General features: G+C 39.1%; 1 protein-coding gene across 2 annotated transcripts in view; it reads right to left on the bottom strand.

Annotated features, from left to right (window-relative positions):
* Positions 1-1,707: 1,707 nt before the first annotated feature.
* The window catches only part of vldlr (very low density lipoprotein receptor), a 73,114-nt gene continuing 54,524 nt past the window's right edge, over positions 1,708-20,297 (bottom strand). Inside the window, exons 14-20 of one of the 2 annotated variants that reach the window (XM_044333300.1) lie at positions 19,085-19,224; positions 16,980-17,121; positions 14,901-15,050; positions 9,670-9,729; positions 5,341-5,418; positions 3,760-3,929; positions 1,708-2,955 (exon numbers count right to left, since the gene is read on the bottom strand). In XM_044333300.1, the coding sequence (XP_044189235.1) occupies positions 2,920-2,955; positions 3,760-3,929; positions 5,341-5,418; positions 9,670-9,729; positions 14,901-15,050; positions 16,980-17,121; positions 19,085-19,224 (776 nt within the window). In that variant the 3' untranslated portion in view covers positions 1,708-2,919. The remainder of the gene's footprint in view (positions 2,956-3,759; positions 3,930-5,340; positions 5,419-9,669; positions 9,730-14,900; positions 15,051-16,979; positions 17,122-19,084; positions 19,225-20,297) is intronic. The other variant, XM_044333301.1, reaches the window with a different exon arrangement.

Raw genomic sequence — 20,297 nt, 5'->3', positions numbered from 1 at the left:
TGGCAATCCATCCGATGTTTGTCCAGATATTTCAGCCCAGACCAAAAGTTTGCTAGCATGGCTGTGAAGATTGCTCAGAGCATCAATCAAAGGAGAAAATTTACATGCTTACTTCTTGCTTACTTAGTTCTTTATTGATAAAGTATTCCAATAACCAGTTGATCCAGTTTGTACATATTCTCATTTTGAACTACTGACAATATTTAGTAGATTTTCAGGTTATGAGGTAAACTATTAGGTAAGGCAGTAAGGCATTGGCCAGTTTTGTTTCATTGACACTGATGTAAAATCATCCTTTTTCAGTCAACAGGTTCCAACTTTCTCATATATATGAGACACATGAAATCGAATGACATTTGTGTGAATCTGTAAATGACTAATTTCCAAAAGACTTTATTGAATACACGGATTAATTTTTCATATAATGGATCTTCTGATATTGTATATGGAAAAAAACAATACTGGAAGGCCGGCAGGGTACCTGCTGTGAGATATGCACCTATGTATATAACAACATAATTATCATATAGAGACTGTGTTGGGGTTTGTGAAGACTGAAAGTTGGGTTGTTTGCATTTTCTGTTTTGCTGTTAAAAGATGCAAACAAAAAAAACAACAACCCAAAAACAAAAAAAAAAAATCAACTCTGTTTTCCAACCTATATATATATACATATATATGCAGGCAGAAGCCTGAAGCCTTTCCTCCATGTGTAACTTAGACCTTCACATCTGACATCTCTGCCTTAATCCAAGTTTGTTTGACGTATTTTGTCCCACTGATGACCCAAGCAGTCAGATAGGTGGAGATTAATCCTCGCTGCAGTTAAACAGGGATAATGAACGGATGGAGCCAGACTTGTTCCAAATAAAACGACTTAGCAGCTCTTCCACTGTGACGACCCATTTCTTTAATTTCACATACACTCCTCCCTCCTGTTCGTCCCTCAGCCGCTGTGATCCCACCAAGACACAGTGATTTTCTGCACAGATTAAACTGAGTGCTGAAGCCACAAGGGAAGAGGCTGTTAAAGTTGTATTAGCTAAGTGGGTTTCATACCTGTCAGTGGCCTGTGTTTAAGGCCTTTCTGCCTCTACCTGCCTATTGGAACAGATCCCTAAGGATCGGGCTGCATCTTGTTTGCAGTTTGAGTTCTTCCTCTTTGGCTCATACTTGTCATTTCCTGATCCTCACTTCAAAAATTTAAATCAATTGATTCTTGATCCTGAGATCAGATGCTTGACAAAACATCCCTAAATCAAGCACAGTTCTTCAGGAAGTTTTAATCTTTGGGTTTAGGAAGAAAAAAAAAAGTAATTCCATGTTGAAAAGTTCAAGTCCAAGTGACGTCACTGGTGTTGAAGTCAAGTTGCAAGTCTTTTAGATACACAGGTGGATAGACACTTTATTAATTCCAAAGGGAAATTAAAATTAATTTTAATTAATTTAACTGACTTTTGTCAAGTCACGTCTAAAGTCACCAGATTCGTAAGAGTTTGACTCGACTCATGTGACTTGTCCGCGTCTTTGTTATATTACATTCAGATTTCCTTGAAGAAGCAGTACTAATTAAAATTTCTCAGGATCTAAAACGGCAAAACCATGCTTCACTGGAACTATGAAAAAGTACAAAAGTATGTGGACACGTCTATATATAGTGTATCTCCACACACACTCATGTGTGATAGAAAAGACAGGACGCCATGATTTGAACAATGTTGTGGATTAGGTTTTAATTCTTAAGTGATTTGCAAATCAGTTTCTTCACAGATACAGAGCTTTTAAGTTTTAATAATGTTCCCCCTCACTGTACAAGGCTAGAAAAAGTTCACAGCAACAGCACACAAACATACAAAATAGTTTTAACAAATTCAGTTGAGTTTTTTTTTATTTATTTTTTTTTATTGTTTTTAATCTTTTTCTTTCTTGTTAAATACATCTGAACTCTAACCCTGGTACGATGCCCAACCATAGCAAAAAATTGATATCAAGTCAAATGTATACAATCTTATTTACACAAGGAACATTTGATCAAAGTGCATTGAAGAGAGTCCTGATTGACGGTCATGTCTCTGAGGGATGATAAATATGTACAATGTTTACAAATGTTGAAACCATGATGATCCTTACACAGCTTCTATATTAATAATAATAATGATAATAATAATAATAATAAACACAGACTGAGAAAACAGTTTGTAAGAATGCACTCCAGGAGGTACCATAAGAATTTAAAAAAAAAAAAAAAAAAAAAAAATTAAAAGAAAACTTACATCTTTTAGATATAACTGCCCAAAATATGGTCATACATACATATTCACACAACTGAGCCTGTTGGATCAGAGGAGGCAAGAGTTGAAGTTCAGGCCAAGTTTTCCCTGTGAACATCTCACTTCTAAACGACCCTTGACCTCTCTCCGCTCGGATACTGACTGCTCATACCCAGTTTTGAATCCTGTCCAGCAGAGTCAAGCTGTTTGGTCAGATAAATACTGCGCCCTCTTGTCAGTTTTCCAGTTCAATTTGAACACAGAAAACCCTGAAAGAGGCGATCAAACTGTGGAAATTCACTGAGTTTCTCTCATCTGTTGTGAAAAGATGGTGTCAGACTCCTTTAAGAGGACGGGACAAAAACAATATGGAAGGCTGTCTGAGGCTCAAAAATGATAAAGAAAGAAAGAAACAAAAACCCTTAACACTTTGGACGTACTGTTTGAAAACAGTTATGACACATAATTCATAGTGATATTCACATAATAAATAATCCTCCAGCCATCCTCACCACAGATAATGACATAATGCACTTCAGAAGGCATGTGGTCGTACTGTAAGGGCTGCTGCTGCTACGGACAACCGTGGGCATGGGAACAAAGAGGCGCCATGCAACACTACGGCTGCCGTAAAGAAAAACTGAGACGATCACGACAAATCGTCATCTGTGCTCACTATCGAAATCTGAAGAGAGAGAGAGGGGAAGGGGGAGGAGAGAGAGAGAAAATTAACTTAATGAAATGTTTTTGTGTGTGTGTATGTGTAATTTTTGAATTCTCAGTAAAAGTAAATTATGCTCCACAGATGTATGCTCTATGCTCTGGCCTGGAGTCAGGATATAGTTAGCCTAGCTTAGCATAAAGGCTGGAAGGAGGGGAAACAGCTAGTCTGTCACAGACAAAAGTGAAAATACACCTACAAACACCTCTAAAGCTCACTAACGACGCGTTGCATCTCGTTTGTTTACCCCACGCTGCTCGTCATTGTTATTTTAGGGGGAATTTTGTTCTGTGATTAATTTTGCTCTTTTTGATTTCTCACCATCTGAACGTACGGTGAGATGTCTGCTGCAGCTGTGAGGATGACGAAGTTTGAGCCCATCTTGAGGCTTTGGCCGGGCTTAGGTTAATCTGTTTAATCTGTGTAATCTGTGTACAGGGAGATGTGCTCTGTGGACGGCCAACAATGCACTAAGGATTAATACAGGCCACAAGGTCAGGGTGAGAGTCGAGGTCATTAACATGCAGTCTCATCCTCTGTTGGCTTGAAATTATTTAAGCTGCTCAGAAACTCTACAGCAGCACATTATTATTTTATTAACAGAATAAACTTTTATTATTTAAGAGAGCTCCTCGTGACTTTAAGGCAAAGAGCTCCAAAGCTGCTGTGTGCACATAAACTATTGATGCTGAATTGCTGATTGGGAGATGAGTGTGTGTGTGTGTGTTCTGGGATCAGTACGTACATCCTCTGAAGTTGTTTACTCACCGCGGGGTAGGTGTGTCCCACGTTGGCGCCGTGTCGTGTGATGTCGATGTTTAGGTCTTCTTCTGTGGTCTTCAGGTAGACGGGGTTGTCGAAGTTCATGCTCTTCTGGTTCTTCAGCTGCCAGTTTCTCCACATCAAGTAACCGCCTGCTGCCGCCATCGCCAGCAGCACTGAGCAGACAGACGGATAGATAGACACAAGCAATCAGACAGTCTTCAGTATCAGAGGCTGAAGGAACAGAGAGTCTTTTCTAGTCTGTTCAGACAGCTGTATTTGTTTGAGTTTGTGTGCAACCCAATAAATATTAAGGGGAGATCTTTGATAAATCAATCCCTGAAAATTAATAATTTGCGACTTCAAATTACAAATCATTACCTCAGACATACTTAAGTTGTTTCCTCAATCTGGTGATTTGTGAAATAAAATTTGTGCACTTTTACTAAATCATGCCCAACAGTCCCTGATTCGTTCCATTAACTGCATCAATTTCTCACCATTTATAGAATCCTTTTCTCCTCAAACCTCTCTCCCTATGGACCTAATACAGTTTGATTTTCATCATCAATGGATGAATATCTTCTCGAGTTGCAGTTTGAGCCCTTGAGGGCTTGTAAGTACTACAACGCGTCTGAAGTGTTCAGTCATCACGTCAAGTGTGTGAGGATGCTGGGCCATGAAGGAATAAAATGAGCTGTACTACATGGGATTCAAGACCTCACTTGTGTCCATGAATATGAATGCAGGTTTGCATATTTGATGAACTGTGGATTTGGAAATTACCTCCAAATGAAGCTTGAAAGATACTGAATGTACGTTACACCTAATGCCTAGTCTTGTTATATTAATGTCCTGTCTTTTTTGCGGCGCACTGAGGGGAAAAAAATGTCCTCTGCAATTATGGACTTCTGGAAGTTCAGACATTTGAATACAGCCTTTGACATCCCTCGGTGAAGATGTACTGTCTTGTGTATTGTGTGTGTGTTTGAATGGAGTGTGTGCATGTAAACAAGGTCTTGGCTGACTGAGCAGAGACATCAGTAGGACAGATGGAATCTGAACCAGCCCAGAGGTATACACACACACACACACACACACACACACACACACACACACACACACACACACACACTTATTATCTGTGTGTGTGTTCCTCCCGTCAATTATCTTGAAGCTGTAATGAGGGGTCTTACTTTGTAGTTTCTGTCATTACTAATAACTTTGTACTCCCCGAGTTAATGGCTGAGATCTCTGAACACAGTGACATCACTTAAAAGAAGTTGGACTGGACACAAACAGTCAGATGATCAAACAGGTTGTAAACAAGACAAGTTTATCCAGATTATCTTAAATTTATTCAGAGGTGAAACAAAGTGAGCATAATCTAACATCTGACACGCTTCTGCGTCATAAAGAATTTTTTCTGAAAGCTTAATTTTTTGATTAGCCACAACTCTGCTTTAAAAATATCAGTGTGTTATTGTTATTTGGGTGATTTTTTTTGTTTTGGGTCAATGAATTTCCAGTTTAAATTTGTGCATGGATATATGTGTGTGTGTGTGTGTGTGTGTTCTCTCCACTCACAGACTGGCAGTATGGCCCAGGCAGCAGCAGATCCTCTGGCTGTGGAGTTCACCTGAATCGATGTGCTCACATTAGCTTCTGGAAGACACAAAAATCAAAAAAAGTCAGCAAAACACTTTCATCAACTTTAAAACACTTGGAGAAAAGTGTTATTTTTAACTTGTTGAAAAGCTGGAAGGTTTAGTCAGAAATTAGACTGCAGTGTATTGAGTGTCTCTAGCAGAAGTGTACATTTTGAGTTAGTGATGTTATAAGTTGTCCAGAACATCAGCTTAGTGCATTCAGATTACTGAAATAAGTTGTGAACGATTAAGAACAGAGAGCGTCAACTGATGCAGTGAAGTACAGACACAATCATTGTTTTACCTTGTAAGAATGTAGATTTATGTAAAGTCAGACTCTAGACTACACCATCTACAGAACATCTACAGTAAAACAGCATATTCAATAACAAAACAACCAAAACCAATGTTGTCAAAAGTCATTCTTACTCTGCATTATTTCAAATAGTGACCTCCTCTATATATTTTTGCACTTTTTTTCATTGCTATTTGTGCAATCCTTGCATAATAAGCTGCTGTAAATTTTCATCCACATCCTGCCATTAAACCGAAACTTTGACAGAATAATGTTAAACAGTTAAAACAGTGTGTTGAATATTTGTTTTATTTTCTTTCCCCTGGGTCAACATTATCCAGTGTCTGGCTTTTCGTAGAGCAGGCTTGAGTGTTTTGGTGTCACGACCAGCGAGTGACATGACTGGCAATCAGCTCGCCTGAAAGCGGCGACGGAGACTTCAGCACAAAGAGACAAAAACCAGGGTTTAGTAAGCTCGTGTTCTTTCTGCCAGTCAGTCTGTTCTGCTGCCAAATGACTCCGTGATGTCATCAACATGCCAAACCTCCGCTGCCTCTCGGCCATTAAATGAATGAGATACAGAGCGACTCGCCGGCCAAACATCAAAACTAACAGTTAAAGTGCACCATAAATTCTATTTCCAAGTTATTCTAGTCTGCCTCCATGTTAGCACTTAAGATGAACATTTTTAAAAAATTTAAGAAAATAAATCTTTAAAACGTTAATGACTGATTTTTGTTTGAGACTTGGTGTAGCAAAACAAGCTGAAAACAGCACTGACATATAAAAGGTTGGTGGAGCCCAATTTGAAGTTTTAGCAGACATTGAACTATCTACACATCCAGCAGACACAGAGCATCATCATCCCACTAAAGTAATGTCTGTGTCCATCTGATCAAAGTAAGTCCAATATTTACTTTCTTTTTTAGCTCTGGTTTGGTCTCCATCAACTCCCAAGAAAAATCTCTCTCGTCAGCTGCTAGATGTTCCACCGTGTTCAACAGCTAGTCGCTGACTTTGTACACTACCTGTCCAGCAACAAATGTTACATAACGGGTTTATCAGTTTGTTTGCTGGAAACTGGGTTGATGACTTCATGAAGTAAATGTGCTCAAAAACCAAAACTGTGAGCTTAAACTATGAGTGTAAAATCTCAATTGAGCTGCAGAGTAGGTGATAATTCTCTGTGGGTTCATCATTACACGTGATAACTTCATACTAGAGAGTCATTTGTCATCCACATATCTCATATCTACTTGCTTTTCTCAAAAGCCTCAGTAATTTCTTAAAAACATGTTAGTGCAACAGTGTGGCTCAATGATGTTTTTTTCATTTATGGAGGACTAAAGAGGTCTATGGCACAGAGAAATATGATATAATCAGGCTCTGATACAATACTTTTTAGTAGATCAATGCAGTTTCTTTTTCATATTCTCATGAGATTTATTAACAATAAGAAAACTTAAGGATATGACTGGCAATATTATTAAGTTTTTAAAAGTTTTTACTACGTTTTCATGTGGTACTTTGCAGACAGTATACTAATCAAGGGCTGTATTTTGAGTTTTCATGGAAGGAAAGTATGAATCTAATTATAATCTTAATCAAAAACAAAACCATGCAAGTAAGCAAGTCTTTTTTTTTACTTCTTGTGTGGGAATAAATTCTGTCTGCTCCCCAGAGAGCTGAGGTCACAGAATTAGAAAATATGATGCAAAAAAAATGAGTCAGAGACTTGCTGATGTCTGCTTCTCCTCTTGCTCAACTGTTTCTGAAGGATGTGGGAAGGATTTGAGTGACAGTCTCAGCCTGTGCAGTAATATAAATCACACTCATTTCCAGATAAACTATTATAATAAGTGGAACTTGCAGATTCTAAATGGTTTTGGCCACTAGGTGCTGCTCCTGATCTGTGCTTTCACATCATCTGCCAGCGCAGAGTTTAATGTTCAACTGTGGATTAATATACAGATCATCTTCCTCACCAGCTAATTCAGTAGTAACACACAAGCATCCTGTGCAGATGCATCTGAACAACTCCACTGTATCACATGTGCAGCAGGGAGAAGCGAGCAGACAGCTTTTACAAACATTATGGCTTGAACACAAGAAAAATAAATTAAAATCAAGTGTCCAACTAACTGAATAAAAGTCATGAGAACAAGTGCTGTAATGAGAAACAAACAAGAAGTCATCAGCAAACTTAGTCTGTGCTCCTTGTGTTGCTGATTACTGCCCCTCTGTCTACATGCAACTCATTCACCCGCTGCAGTTTTCAGAGGGTTCAACACTTCAAGCCAGCACAACTTTACTTCTATATTTTAAACCTTGTAAGTCTGACATGTTTACACGGCTGAACAATGTGGCCAAATCTACATACAGCTGAAGTCAAGTGAGATATCTGACTCAAGACTGACACAAAGCACATACAGTTACTCCCAAACTAAACCAATCACTGAGCAGAAAATCAACTGTTAATAAGAAAGGGGTAGCAGGTTCCCTGATCAGATTCCAGCCTCAAACAGCATGATCAAAAAGCAACTGAGATCTGAACTGTACTGGATTCAAAACTCTGAAGAAAGAAATTCTGAGAAAAAAAGTCTTGAGAGCTATACTCCAATCACAGCATGAAGCCTATGTTTAACAGTGCAAAGATTAAACATGAGTAGTGATCGAATTGAGATACATGAAGAAGTCGAGAAAGGAAACATTTGTGCAAGTGAGAAAGAAAAAAAAATCTCAAAAACCATAACAAAACACAAAAAAACCAGGAAAGCAAACATTTCAACAGCCACAGATGTTCAAAGCTTGAACAAAAGTTAGAGGTAAGTTAGAGGTGCTCCGGAGGAAGCCAATATGTGGTGAAACATTGATTTATGAATTTAAAAGAGTGATTTGGGTGTGCGGCAAGGTTGCACGCCATTTAAATTCACCTTGACAGGTTGTTTTGGACTATTCAGAGATGTCCTCAGTTTGAATGAGTGGTACCAAACATGTTTATGGACAGTTTTTTAGTTTTTTTAAGAATGCAATTTGTTTATATCTTCTGTCTGTGATTTTGTCACTCATTGTTTTTCTTATTTCTTTTCGTGATAAATATGATGTAGGTTTTGGCACAGCAGTTACCATCATGTTTGGGTGATGTAATCAGGAAGTATAATGTTGCCAAAGAGTCAGTGAGTGGCAGGGAATAAACCATTAAGACCCATTTAGATGGTGAATCTGCAACATGAAAACTTGTGTTACAGCATTAGCTGCTCGCAGTTCCTGTTTGCTCTGTAACCATGGATGCACACAAAACAAAGAGTGTGAGGTTCAAAAAGTTCATACAACTAACAACAACAACTTCGCTGGCCAAATTGGTCATTTTCTTTAAGAAATATGTGGAAAAACAACAGAGGGGCTTTGTTATGGCTTCTAAGTACAACTAGTAGAACTTTCATTCCTAAATAACAGAAGAAAACTATAGACAGAGGACAGCTGGGATGGAATTACCCCTTAAATACTTCAGTCTACTGGACCATGTGTTACAAATGAAGTATGAACTACCTTAAATCAGTTATCTGGCACTGAATGTGCCTCATTACCCAACCAGAAACAGAAACCATCATTACAGATAGAGCTAGACAGAAAGAAGACATTCAGCCCAGGATGCTAAAATGTCCATATACATCCGTGGAGACAAGAAGTGATTTCACCATTTAACTTTGGCATTAGATTAACAAAAAGGCTGATTCAAGAGTACATGAGGGAAAGAAAAAGTCTAACTGCAACTGTGGCTGCAGCCAAAAACAATTAAGAGACAGATGTTCCCCAGTTTAACAATTAAACATGGAAAAAACACCTCCTGAGTCCACGGTGAGGGAGGAGAACAGCGTGTTATTTCATTTCTGAAAAAAGCGTAACATGCTTTTAAAGCCAAACACCATCTCAGAGACAGGCAGCGGAGCGGGCGACGGCTGATGGGTTTACCTGGGGGCGGCTGTGTTAGAGCTTTCCCATCATCCTTTGAGGGACCTTTGGTAGAAGGGTCTGTCACAGAGAGCCAAGAGTCAGGCAGACAACAAACGTGAAACAAAACATCAAGCTACAGAAGTTGTCCTACTTTTAAAAATGCGCACATGCAAGTAGGCCTTCTTTGAAAATAGACCAGATCTCAGGAGACTAAACTAGTAAATAAAGGCTTTATAGATGAGAGAGGGATCCACTGTTCTTAAGCCAGGAAGAAGCCGAGCCATCACCAAGCTGAGACAGTTAACATTCAAGCAAGATGAACACAAATGCTGGGAAAGTGAGGAGACGACATTCAGAAGCTATTACACAGATCTTAAGGTACAACACACAGTTAGCTGTATCAATCAGAGCATCCCTATCACTATCTGTACAACAAAGACGGACAGCAACAATTAAGTCCTTACAGCCAGATCGATACAGCCTCGATTAGCAGAGGCAGCAGAGTGTTGTTGTGTTTACTGTGAAGTCACAGGGCCGTTGAGGAGTTGGACATGCATATTATGCTTACAGCCAAACCGAACATCATCAACCGCAGTCGATCTCAGACTAGAGCAGTTTCCATAGTTCCCAAATAGTTGTTTACAATTAAACATTTTTTTAAACACAGGTTATCTTTAAGACTGCTTACAGTTCAATTTAAGATCTGAAAAGGGAATGGAGAGGATTGGGATTTAATTAGCATATCTGTTTCAGAATTGAGCCTGGATAATACATCCACAAACCCAACCCTCGCTGTAAAACCCTTCAGCTAAAACTCACTGCTTTTTTTTTTTTTTTTTTAGACAGGTCAGACAAATGATATCTTAGGAAACAAACTGTGGAACTAAGTGGAGCCCCGACAGCGTCAGAAAATCCACAAAACATCCTCTATTTCAGTCTGAGATTGTTCAGCCTGAAGGAAAACACTCCCTAGTCGCCTCTAAAGGCTGTTATATGAATCCCTCGGTGGTAGTTTCAGGTTCAATCTTGAAGTGAGGAGCATTGCTTATTACTTTCTCTCACTAACAAGATTAGAGCCGGTCAAAGCTGCAACCACACAATGCTCTACAGTTCCCCATTTTGTCCAGCTGCAACGGCTGTAAAACGGGATAAATATGTTAGCTGGAGGTTTAAAAAGAGCATAGAGGCCTTTGGCTACAGCCCAACTAGGAGGAAGGTGGAGGAGCATTCAGCGAGTGACAGGCATCCCTCTTAAACCCCTCCCACACTATTCTCACTTTTAAAGTACCAGATTCACAGACAGGCGTGTAAACACGGTCGTAGAAACACACACACACACACGCATGTTAAGACACTCACGAGACGACCCAGGCATGCAAAGAAACTTGCAAAAAACCCCATAACCTCAGAGATGCACACAAGCTCCTCATGCTTGGATAAAAACAGGTTTGCATGGAAACACACACACTGCAGGGATAAAGCTAAAACAAGCTGCATAAAAGTATGCACAGAAAAAAAAAAAAAAAAGACCACCACACACACACACACACACACACACACACTATTGGTAGTCTGGGTGGTACATTCAGTCATCACAGTGGCTGTAAAGAGCCTGGAGGCAGCTCCAGATTCCCAAACAGCCTGAGAGGAGGTGAGTCGGGCTGCAGGGACCTCTACTATATGAAGGCCATTACATTTCTGTAAACCAGGCAGGCTATAAAGTTTGCTGCAGAGTGGCCAGGCTTTTATTGGTGTAAAGAGTTCATCTAATCCCACTGTGTGATCTTAGCTAGGTTCCAGGCTCTCTGCCCACATCTTCAAATGTTTCAACGATTCAAATAAGTCTGGTGCTGTGGTGAAATTAATGTAGCTATTGACTAATCCTGAAGAACAAGCTGCCATTACTGCGGTGGCAGGTCACTTGTAAATCTGTGTAGTAACTGTGATGTGAAGGATTTAACTTTTTAACCGCTTTTGCAGAAGAAATTTGTCCGTCAGTTTGACATGGCAGACGGCTCTAAATACTATAATACCCATGAACCTGGTCTTCTGTTGGAGAAATAGTCAGATGCAGCCTAATATTTAGCTTCCACTCACTGTTAAATGGTGCTTGTAACAGAATTTTAAGCTTGATGATCGGATGCTTCTTGCTGAAATGCACATTGCAAATCGTAGTTAGCTTCTCCCCTGAAGTGTTTATGTACACAGGTGAGTTCCTTTGACTTTTTAATCAGAGAACCAGATACTTTCTAACACAGTGTTTCATCCAAGCCATAGAGGTGCTCCAACTGTGAATCATGTAACACTGTCAATGGGAAAAAATAAATGGGACTTTTACTTCTGACACCAGGGCACCCAGAGTCTGTGTTAAGTCTTGTCAAAACAACCTTGCATCACTTTGTGATGGACAATTTTTCAGAATCTGAATCACCTCCAGAGAGCATCTGATAAATCATGTCAAAGTGCAGTTTCACAGTTCACGCAGCAGACCTACTTTAACTCAGAGTGGGTTTTTTTTTTTTTTTCCAGGAAAACCTTGGGTACTACAGCTTCATGACAAAATGTGTTTCAGAAATCACTTTTTGGATTGGACTTTTGGGAAGAGTCTGTCTGAGAGCAGCTCATTCTGCCAAAAATATAAATGTAAGTCTTAGCAAGTTAGTGTTGATACTTAAATTGTAAAAAAAAAAAAATCACTGATAGTAAAAATGAGGGAAACAAACCGCTTTGTGGTGACAGTACGAAATATCAGCAGTGGCCTACAATTACCCATAATGGTCAAATCACACATGTTGAAAACAGTAAGACACATAGTTGTGATAAAAAACATCTTTCCTCTGAGTGAAGACATGCAGCTTTGTATATGAGGTCAGCCAGAACTCATGTACTAAAGGGAGACGCCCGAAATTCAGCAAATATCACCATCATACAACACGAAACAGAAAAACAAATGTATACTAGATGAAAATGGAGCAGTACTGCAAACTAAACATCACTAAAAAGGAAAAGTTGCAAAAACTGTCAAGAAACACTGCAAGCAGACTCTCAGCTCTCACTTAGAAACAAAAGGGAGTAAAGAAGAGGAGTCTTAAAGAAAACTGAACAGACTAACTAGGCAGACTTTCATTGAGGAGGACGGCGGTGCAGAGAGTTGTCAGGGAGATGTTCCAGTACTTTGTTTGCGTACACCAGTGTCTTGGTCTATAGTTTGAGTCCAATTAGGAGAGTATGTGCAGTGAATTCAGCTGTCAGGTTCCTATCTGACACTGCTTGAGTATGAAAAGGCTAATCTGTGGGAGCGCAGAAAGCAGCTGAACAGCTCCAGACAAAAAACAACTGGAGCAGAGTAGACCGGAGAAAGAGGACAGTGTTTCCCAGCAACCTTTTCACAAAAGACTTATTGGTGATAGGACTGCAGTTTGATTTTCATTTTTTAAAAAGCTCTAATTAATCATACTACATCTTACATCTAAAATTAGAAGTGATATGATCAAACCAATGCTTTGTCACTTTTAACCAGAACTTCTTTCCTAGTTATCAATTACATGCATTAAACAAAATATTTAGTATTAAACTTGGAACTAGGTGGTGTGAATTAAAAGTGAAGACCCTCCTGCATCTGCAGATACATGAACTTAAAAGGTTTCAACGTCAGAAATAATTTGCACTTATCCTGAAGCTGTTTGTAGAGAAACAAGAGGAGAAGAGGAATCCCTTCTAAGTTTTGTTGATTAGTAATTGCACTTCTGAGATGGAGGAAAAATGAGTTCCCCGAGGGTCCATCGTCTTCTGTTCAACATGTGCATGCTCCCACTAACTCAATTTATGGAAAACAAAACATCTGCCTGTAATTATGCAGACGACATACAGATTTACATAATATCACAGAGTGACTATGGTATACAATCACTGAGTAAATGCACTGAACAAATCACTGAATGTGCCAACATTTCCTCCAAACAAGATAAGATAGATGCTTTGTCAAAACGATTAAAAGTTCACACCTACTTTGGACACCTCTATCCTCACTTTTTAGTACGTCTGGTCTACGTCTGAGCTACTTAGTTTCAATGGAAGGAAATCTTAATGCTACAACATACAATGATGATTTAGGCAACAGTGTAATTCCAACTTTGGGGCAACAGTTTGGGGAAGGCTCTTTCCTGTTTCAACATGACAATGATCCTGTGCACAAAGCCAGCTCCTTAAAGAACACAGCAGGTAAAAATGAACCAGAGGACAGCTCTCAGAGGCCATGAACGACTAGAAGAAGAATCAACCTCAGGAACCGATTCAGCTGTCAGGATGAGACGACAAAGACAACACAGGAGGGCGGAGACAGCGCTGCAGCTGAGATGTAAAGGAGGACGGTGTTGAGATTTGCCAAAGAGATGCTGGAAAAACTGGATCACAACACCGACTGACTCAGCTACTGTTCAGCTGTCAGACGACTAACACAAACAGACAGCTGGGTTTGTGGCTGGCATGGATACAGATAGAAGACGAGACTCACAGAGGGAACACACATACACCAAGGAAACATACTCGAGCAGCTGAGAAGCAGCAGAAGAAAAACAGAGAGAAAGTGACAAAACTCTTAACATTAAAGCCAGTTAAACCCAAAGAATTAATTCACTTTCTTACAACTGATTCTGTGTTTTGGTGGGAAAGCCCTGCTCCCTTCAGTTTTTTCTTTTTAATCAATTATTTAAGAATGAGGCACATTTGAAAAAAGCAGCACAGTAAAGAAAAGATACAGCAGACAGGAATTCACATGATTGCCTTCATATAGATGCGTGTGTGTGTGTGTGTGTACTGTGACATCAGCAGAATGAAAACTACAGGCTCAGCCGTTGGTGGTTTCCTGTTTTGGGCACCACTGTTGTACTCTTTTAGCCATTCAATTAAAACATCTCCTCTATTCAATTTAAAACATTGATTTCATCTCAGATTTTGGATATCGTGATATGGCGTAAGTGTTGTCTCTTCCTGGTTTCAAAGGCTGCATTACAGTAAAGTGATGACATTTTCTGAATTTACCAGACGTTCTAGCTGTTCTGTTTTTTTGCCTTTACCCACTTAGTCATTATATCCACATTACTGATGATTATTTATCAAAAGCTGGCATGTTGTAAATTTAAGTGAAATGGACTCCAGGTTCATTTGTTACTGTGTGGGTCTCAACATGTGTGTGCCAAAAAAGGAAAAGAAACAAAAATCAGTTTCTCCACTGTGGTGCTGTGACTCACCAGGCCTGCAGCGTAAGCCATCAGCAGCCAGCTCCTGTCCCTCTGGACACACACAAGTGTATTTGGGAGAGTGTTTGTTGATTTGTGGCGCAGGCAGACACATGTAGCTGCAGCCTCCGTTCGCACCTTTCTCTGTGCACCAGTTAGTACCTGCACACAAGAGGGAAAGGCTCCGGTTACTTTGACAAACATAAATAAAAAATATGCACATTAAAGCTACAATCAAGCTGTATTTCTCATCAACACTGAATTAAATGAATCCTTATAATAAGAATCAAGTTGTGGTACACAAATCACCACAAGACTAAGTCAATATTGGAAGCAGCTGATATCTCCCACGTCACAACCTCTTCACCTCCATTTGTCAAATATGTGTGTTGGTTGACCAAAAACTATTTTTAAAGTTGGAAAGTTGGGCTGTCAGACCGAGCTGCAGGACTTAAAAATGTGATCTGATCTTGACCGCCGTGTGTTTTTGTGCTCATTAGTGCAGGAAAAAAAAGTGAAACAATAAGATTTCAACTGCAGAGGAAAGAATTCAAATCTATTTATAAGACAAACTCTGAGTTTGAAAGTTTGACCATGGAAACAGCAGTTTGACCACACAATCTTAACTCTAGGTTCACTTACTAGCTTGTTCCAGAACTGGTTTCCAGAAGCTTTCAAACGTATCATGTAGTCTTTTGCTTAGTTGTTATGAAACTGTAGATGTTGAAACTTTGCTCAACCATTTAAGCCAGCACATGAGAAATTGTGTAACTACTCAGAAAATTGCAAACTCCATCCTTTGATGAGCATGTGACATGACTAAAAGCTTCCAAAACAAACAGAGCAGACCTGAGGCCAGACGTATGAACGATGCGCACGCACAAAAAATGATGCACACGTCATTTCCCCCACACATAAACTGGTATCAAAGCAGAATGTGCAGTGAGAATGTGTGCACCTCACACATACGTGTTCCTCCAGAGCCAGGCCTGGGTTTATAGGTGGAGATGGAAATTGAAAAATAAGGTGAGACGGAATCTAAAACTTTAAGTTGATAACCAACTGCACTGATTGTGGGATTTTTATATGTTAACACAATGATCTGTAAAATGCCGATCAAAGACGCATCTATAAACTTAATATTGATTGATTACTTGTGTGATGAATTTTATCATTCAAATTCACATAAGAGGCATCATTTCACTGTTTATATTTTTTTTATCCTTAATTGGGACACAAATGACCCAAATGGACAAAAAAAAAAAAAAAAAGTCTATTTAGATATGAGTGCTAGAAACTATCCATTGATTACATTTCTGACATTTATAATGAGGAGAAATCACTGCTGATGAAGGTTTACAGGTCTATGTGATGAAATAATGATATGGACAGTATAAGCAGCCGCACAGCTGTGCGTAATGACAGCTGTTCTGGCATTGTTGCAGAACCTCGCTGATGCAACAATGGGTGAAACTGTGCTTCTTTCCTGTTTTTTTCCATTGACAGGTCTGCAGACCAGTGGCACAGGCAGCATGATGATATGAAAACCAGTGGTTACTGGTGTGTCCCCATCCATTTATGGCTATTTGTGGGAGTGGAAATGAGGTTCATGCACCTGCATCTTTTTCCAAAATCACAGATTCATCTGACTATTCCTTCTTTGTGTGTACACACAGTCTCAGACATGATTCTACAGTTTTATGCATCTGGATCTGTATCTTGAGTTGAGATTGTTGTGTGATAAACCTGGTGTGTTGGTACAGCTCATTGCCTTCTGTCTTCCATTAATCTCATGTAAATTATGTCACTAGCTAGTAGACCTGTCAGTTATGGCTGCATGATTACAGCTAAACTGATGATCATCATTAGTACTCCCTGTACCTGAATCATGTGTAATAACAGTCATTTCTGATTAACTTTCTCTTCATTAACTCACAGCAGCAGCTACTGTTTAAAAAAAAAAAAAAAAAAAAGAGGCTTCACCCTGGTGTTGCAGTAACATCACTGAGCTGGAAAATCATCTTATTCATCAATGACCGTCCGTTCCTCCTGCCGCCCCTCCCTTCACCCTTTATACCAGCAGGTTCTTACCTGATAGCTGGATCAGCTCATGGTACACTATGATGTCCTGTGGGTCGTTCAGGTTGCTGGCCAGTGTCATAACATCAGAGCCGGTGAACTTGTTTGCACCAAAGATAGCTTTATTTTCCCCATCTGTCCAGAAGACACGATCCTGGAGAGAGGACAGAAAAAAATACATCTTATTTTTATACAAATGGCTAAAAGCTTTAACTATTATAATGCCGGAGCTGCCTGGATATAATAAAATAAAAACTGCTGCCATTATCAGAATGATTTTCTATATCAGAGTGCATTATCACACTTAAAGGTCACTAATCAGTGAAACAGAAAACTGTCATCCTTTGTTTAATGTATTTTGGCTGTAAATGAGTATTTTTGGTTACTGTAGTTTAACCATAAAATGGCAGTATTGTTGCCATGGTTACTTGTAGAAGTTTGAAGTACCCCGATATACAGTTTTAATAAACATCTGCCAGCTAATCAGAAACAAGACTTCCAGACACCCTGCTATTAATATTAATATCATGTAAATATACTTATCCTGCCTAACTAGAATCAATTCTTTCTGCATGTAATTAATACTTTTACAAAAGCTGAGCTTTCTACTAACTATGTTACATTTGCTGTGAGTGGTATTTTCTTACATGAATAAAAGAAAAGTAATTTCTACAAAATACCTCTAGGAGATTGAGCAGAGATGCATCTATATTCATTTTGAAAAATTCCAGAAAAAACAAAAGTGATATTTGATACGTTTATTTTCTCAATTTAGATCTTCTGATGAATTTCCACATGAGTGTGAGGCAACTATAGAGTATAAAAGAAATGGGGGGATGGAGAGATTCTGCATCACAAATCCAGCCATCTGTGCTCTGAGACCATCTGTGTCATGTTCCTGCACTGCACCACAGAGACCACCTTGTCAATCAGATTCATGTCTATGTATACATGTGTGCTCTGTTTTTATCTGTTCAGCCTTGGGGGCTTTCACTGCTCATGCTAGCTACCTTGTTCTTAACATTTATCCACATTAAAAAAAAACTGCACATTCTTTGCAGCAGAGGATTTTTCCCCATGAAGGAGCTACGAGACTGCAAGTGATGAGAGCACTGAACAGAAAATGCTTTCATGGACTGTTTATAACTTCATCTGCTGGCAAAAGGTAGGAATTTATTTTAAAAAAAATATTTTAACTATGAAGAGTGCTACAGGATGCCATTTAGTTGAATCACTTGTTAAAACTGTGCATCTGCATGTGAATAAATGTGTCATCTGTCAGAGCGAGAGCGAGTTAGTAGTTGTATGAGTGGGTGAAGGTGAGAGCGAAGAGAGCCACATGTTCACGATTCTGAGATTCACAAAGACAACATGCAAGAGACTCAGTGCAGATACATGAAGAGTGAAGGTTTTAATCAGTAGATAATGACTCTAAAAATACAGGACACGAGTTTACAGATATAAAATGTGTGTGAACCTTCAAGTGTGCTGGTTTGAGCTAAAGATACTAGCAATGTGCTCACAAGTACACATCCCCCCTGATTGTCATTTCATAGATGTTATAAGTGAGAAAAACAGACTTGACAGTCAGAAAGGAGCACATATTGGACAACTGAGTAAACAAAGAGAAAACCACATTGAACGATATGTAGACTATGATTAGAGTTGCATTGCTAGGCAACCCTGTGAGAACCTGAATTCTTGTTTATGACTTGACAAAAACAGAAACGGACGTCATTCATCAAAAAAAGATTGCCTTGCTCATTCATACCGCAATTTAAGCAGAAAAAGGAAACAAGGACTGTAAACTTCAGAGAGGAGAACTTCAGGTAAGTGGTGCCTCTACACTAAAAGCTGATTAACTGTATAATAAAATACTATCAGCCCAGATCCAGGACTGTCAAGACAGACTGTCATACTAGATATATTGTATGATGGTCTTGGATCAGGGCTACTGCTTGGCCAGTTTTTTGTTTTTTTTTTTTAAATTTTCTTACATATGTCTAAATTCCTGTTGTAAAAATCAAACACAATAGAAATAGTCTTAATGAGAACAATAGGCAGTCACTGGATCAGAAACAGAGATGATGTAAGGGAGAATTTAACAGCAGCAGTACCTCAAAAACAGTGAGAGCGAAGGGGTGAGCCAGGTAGTCTGACGACTGCAGTACTTTTTTCCTGTTGTCTCCGTTCAGGTCGATGCTGCAGACCATGTGCAGCTTAGAGTCGACCCAGTACAACCTGCCTTTGATCAGATCTGAGAGGAAGATGAAGTGTATGAAGAAACAGGAGAGAAGTGAAAAGGGTGAGAAATATAAGATGAAGAAGACAGAAGAATGAAGAAGTAAATAATGGAGAGTAAACAAGAGAAGGTGAGTGGAAAGACAGAAGGGAAAGGAGGTGTGGGGAGAAAGTAGTGATTTAAGCCCAGATGAACATTGAATTAAGGGGAGTTGAAGAGAGAACAAGGGGATGAAAGGATAAAAAAAAACAAGAAGAGTACAGAAAGAAGATGAGGCATGAATAAGAGGAGTGAAGAAAGAGCAAAAAAATAAAAATCAATACAACATTTCATTAACAAGGACAAATCGATGACTTTACCACTGTGTGGGGGTTGCAGGCTCAGGAGAAGAAGAAACTGAACAAAGGAGAACATTCGATTACATGATCCGGTCAGGTGTCAGATAGTAGTGAAGGGACTTGGATTTTTTAACTCCAGTTAACTCTGTTATTAAATATTATCCATTTACATCCAATGTATTCCAGGAGTGGGGTTATTTTTTAATAAGAGGCTTTATTGGTCCCCAGGGGGAAATCCACAATGTCTAATAAGTGGCGAGGCTGCATTTTTCATTGGGGTCAGAAGTCAGTCATTAGTAAATGCATTGCATGAGGTCATCAAACTGCTACTTCAAATTGTGTATAAAAACTAGAAATATCTACAATTTTTCCTTGAAGCAGTGAAAGAGGTTGAAAACAGAAGCACTGAACAAAATATAGGTAGCAGATTAACCTTAAGCAGTGAAAGGAGCTGAACTGTCAACTGTGGTGAAAGTGTTAAAGGAGTTCAGGTGTCAGTTGAGGATTAAGCACTGCAGGTATAAACCCTGAAAGAAGTTGAAAAAGTATTTGAAACAAAGGCACTGAACAAAATCTGAGTGGCAGACTGAGAAGAGTTGAAATATGGGCTGCCAATAATCATTTACACACCAAAGAAATATATTCAACATTTACCTGGTGTATATCATTTGCCAGAAAACTCAGAACTTGCTAATACGAGATGTAAAGTCGGGCAAAATCCACAATATCTAAGTTTACAATTTGAAAAGG

The sequence above is a fragment of the Thunnus albacares genome, chromosome 18, assembly GCF_914725855.1.
Source record: "Thunnus albacares chromosome 18, fThuAlb1.1, whole genome shotgun sequence".
Taxonomy (NCBI): Eukaryota; Metazoa; Chordata; class Actinopteri; order Scombriformes; family Scombridae; genus Thunnus; species Thunnus albacares.
The sequence above is the reverse complement of the archived record's forward strand: the minus strand, read 5'-3'. Positions and strand labels throughout refer to the sequence as shown.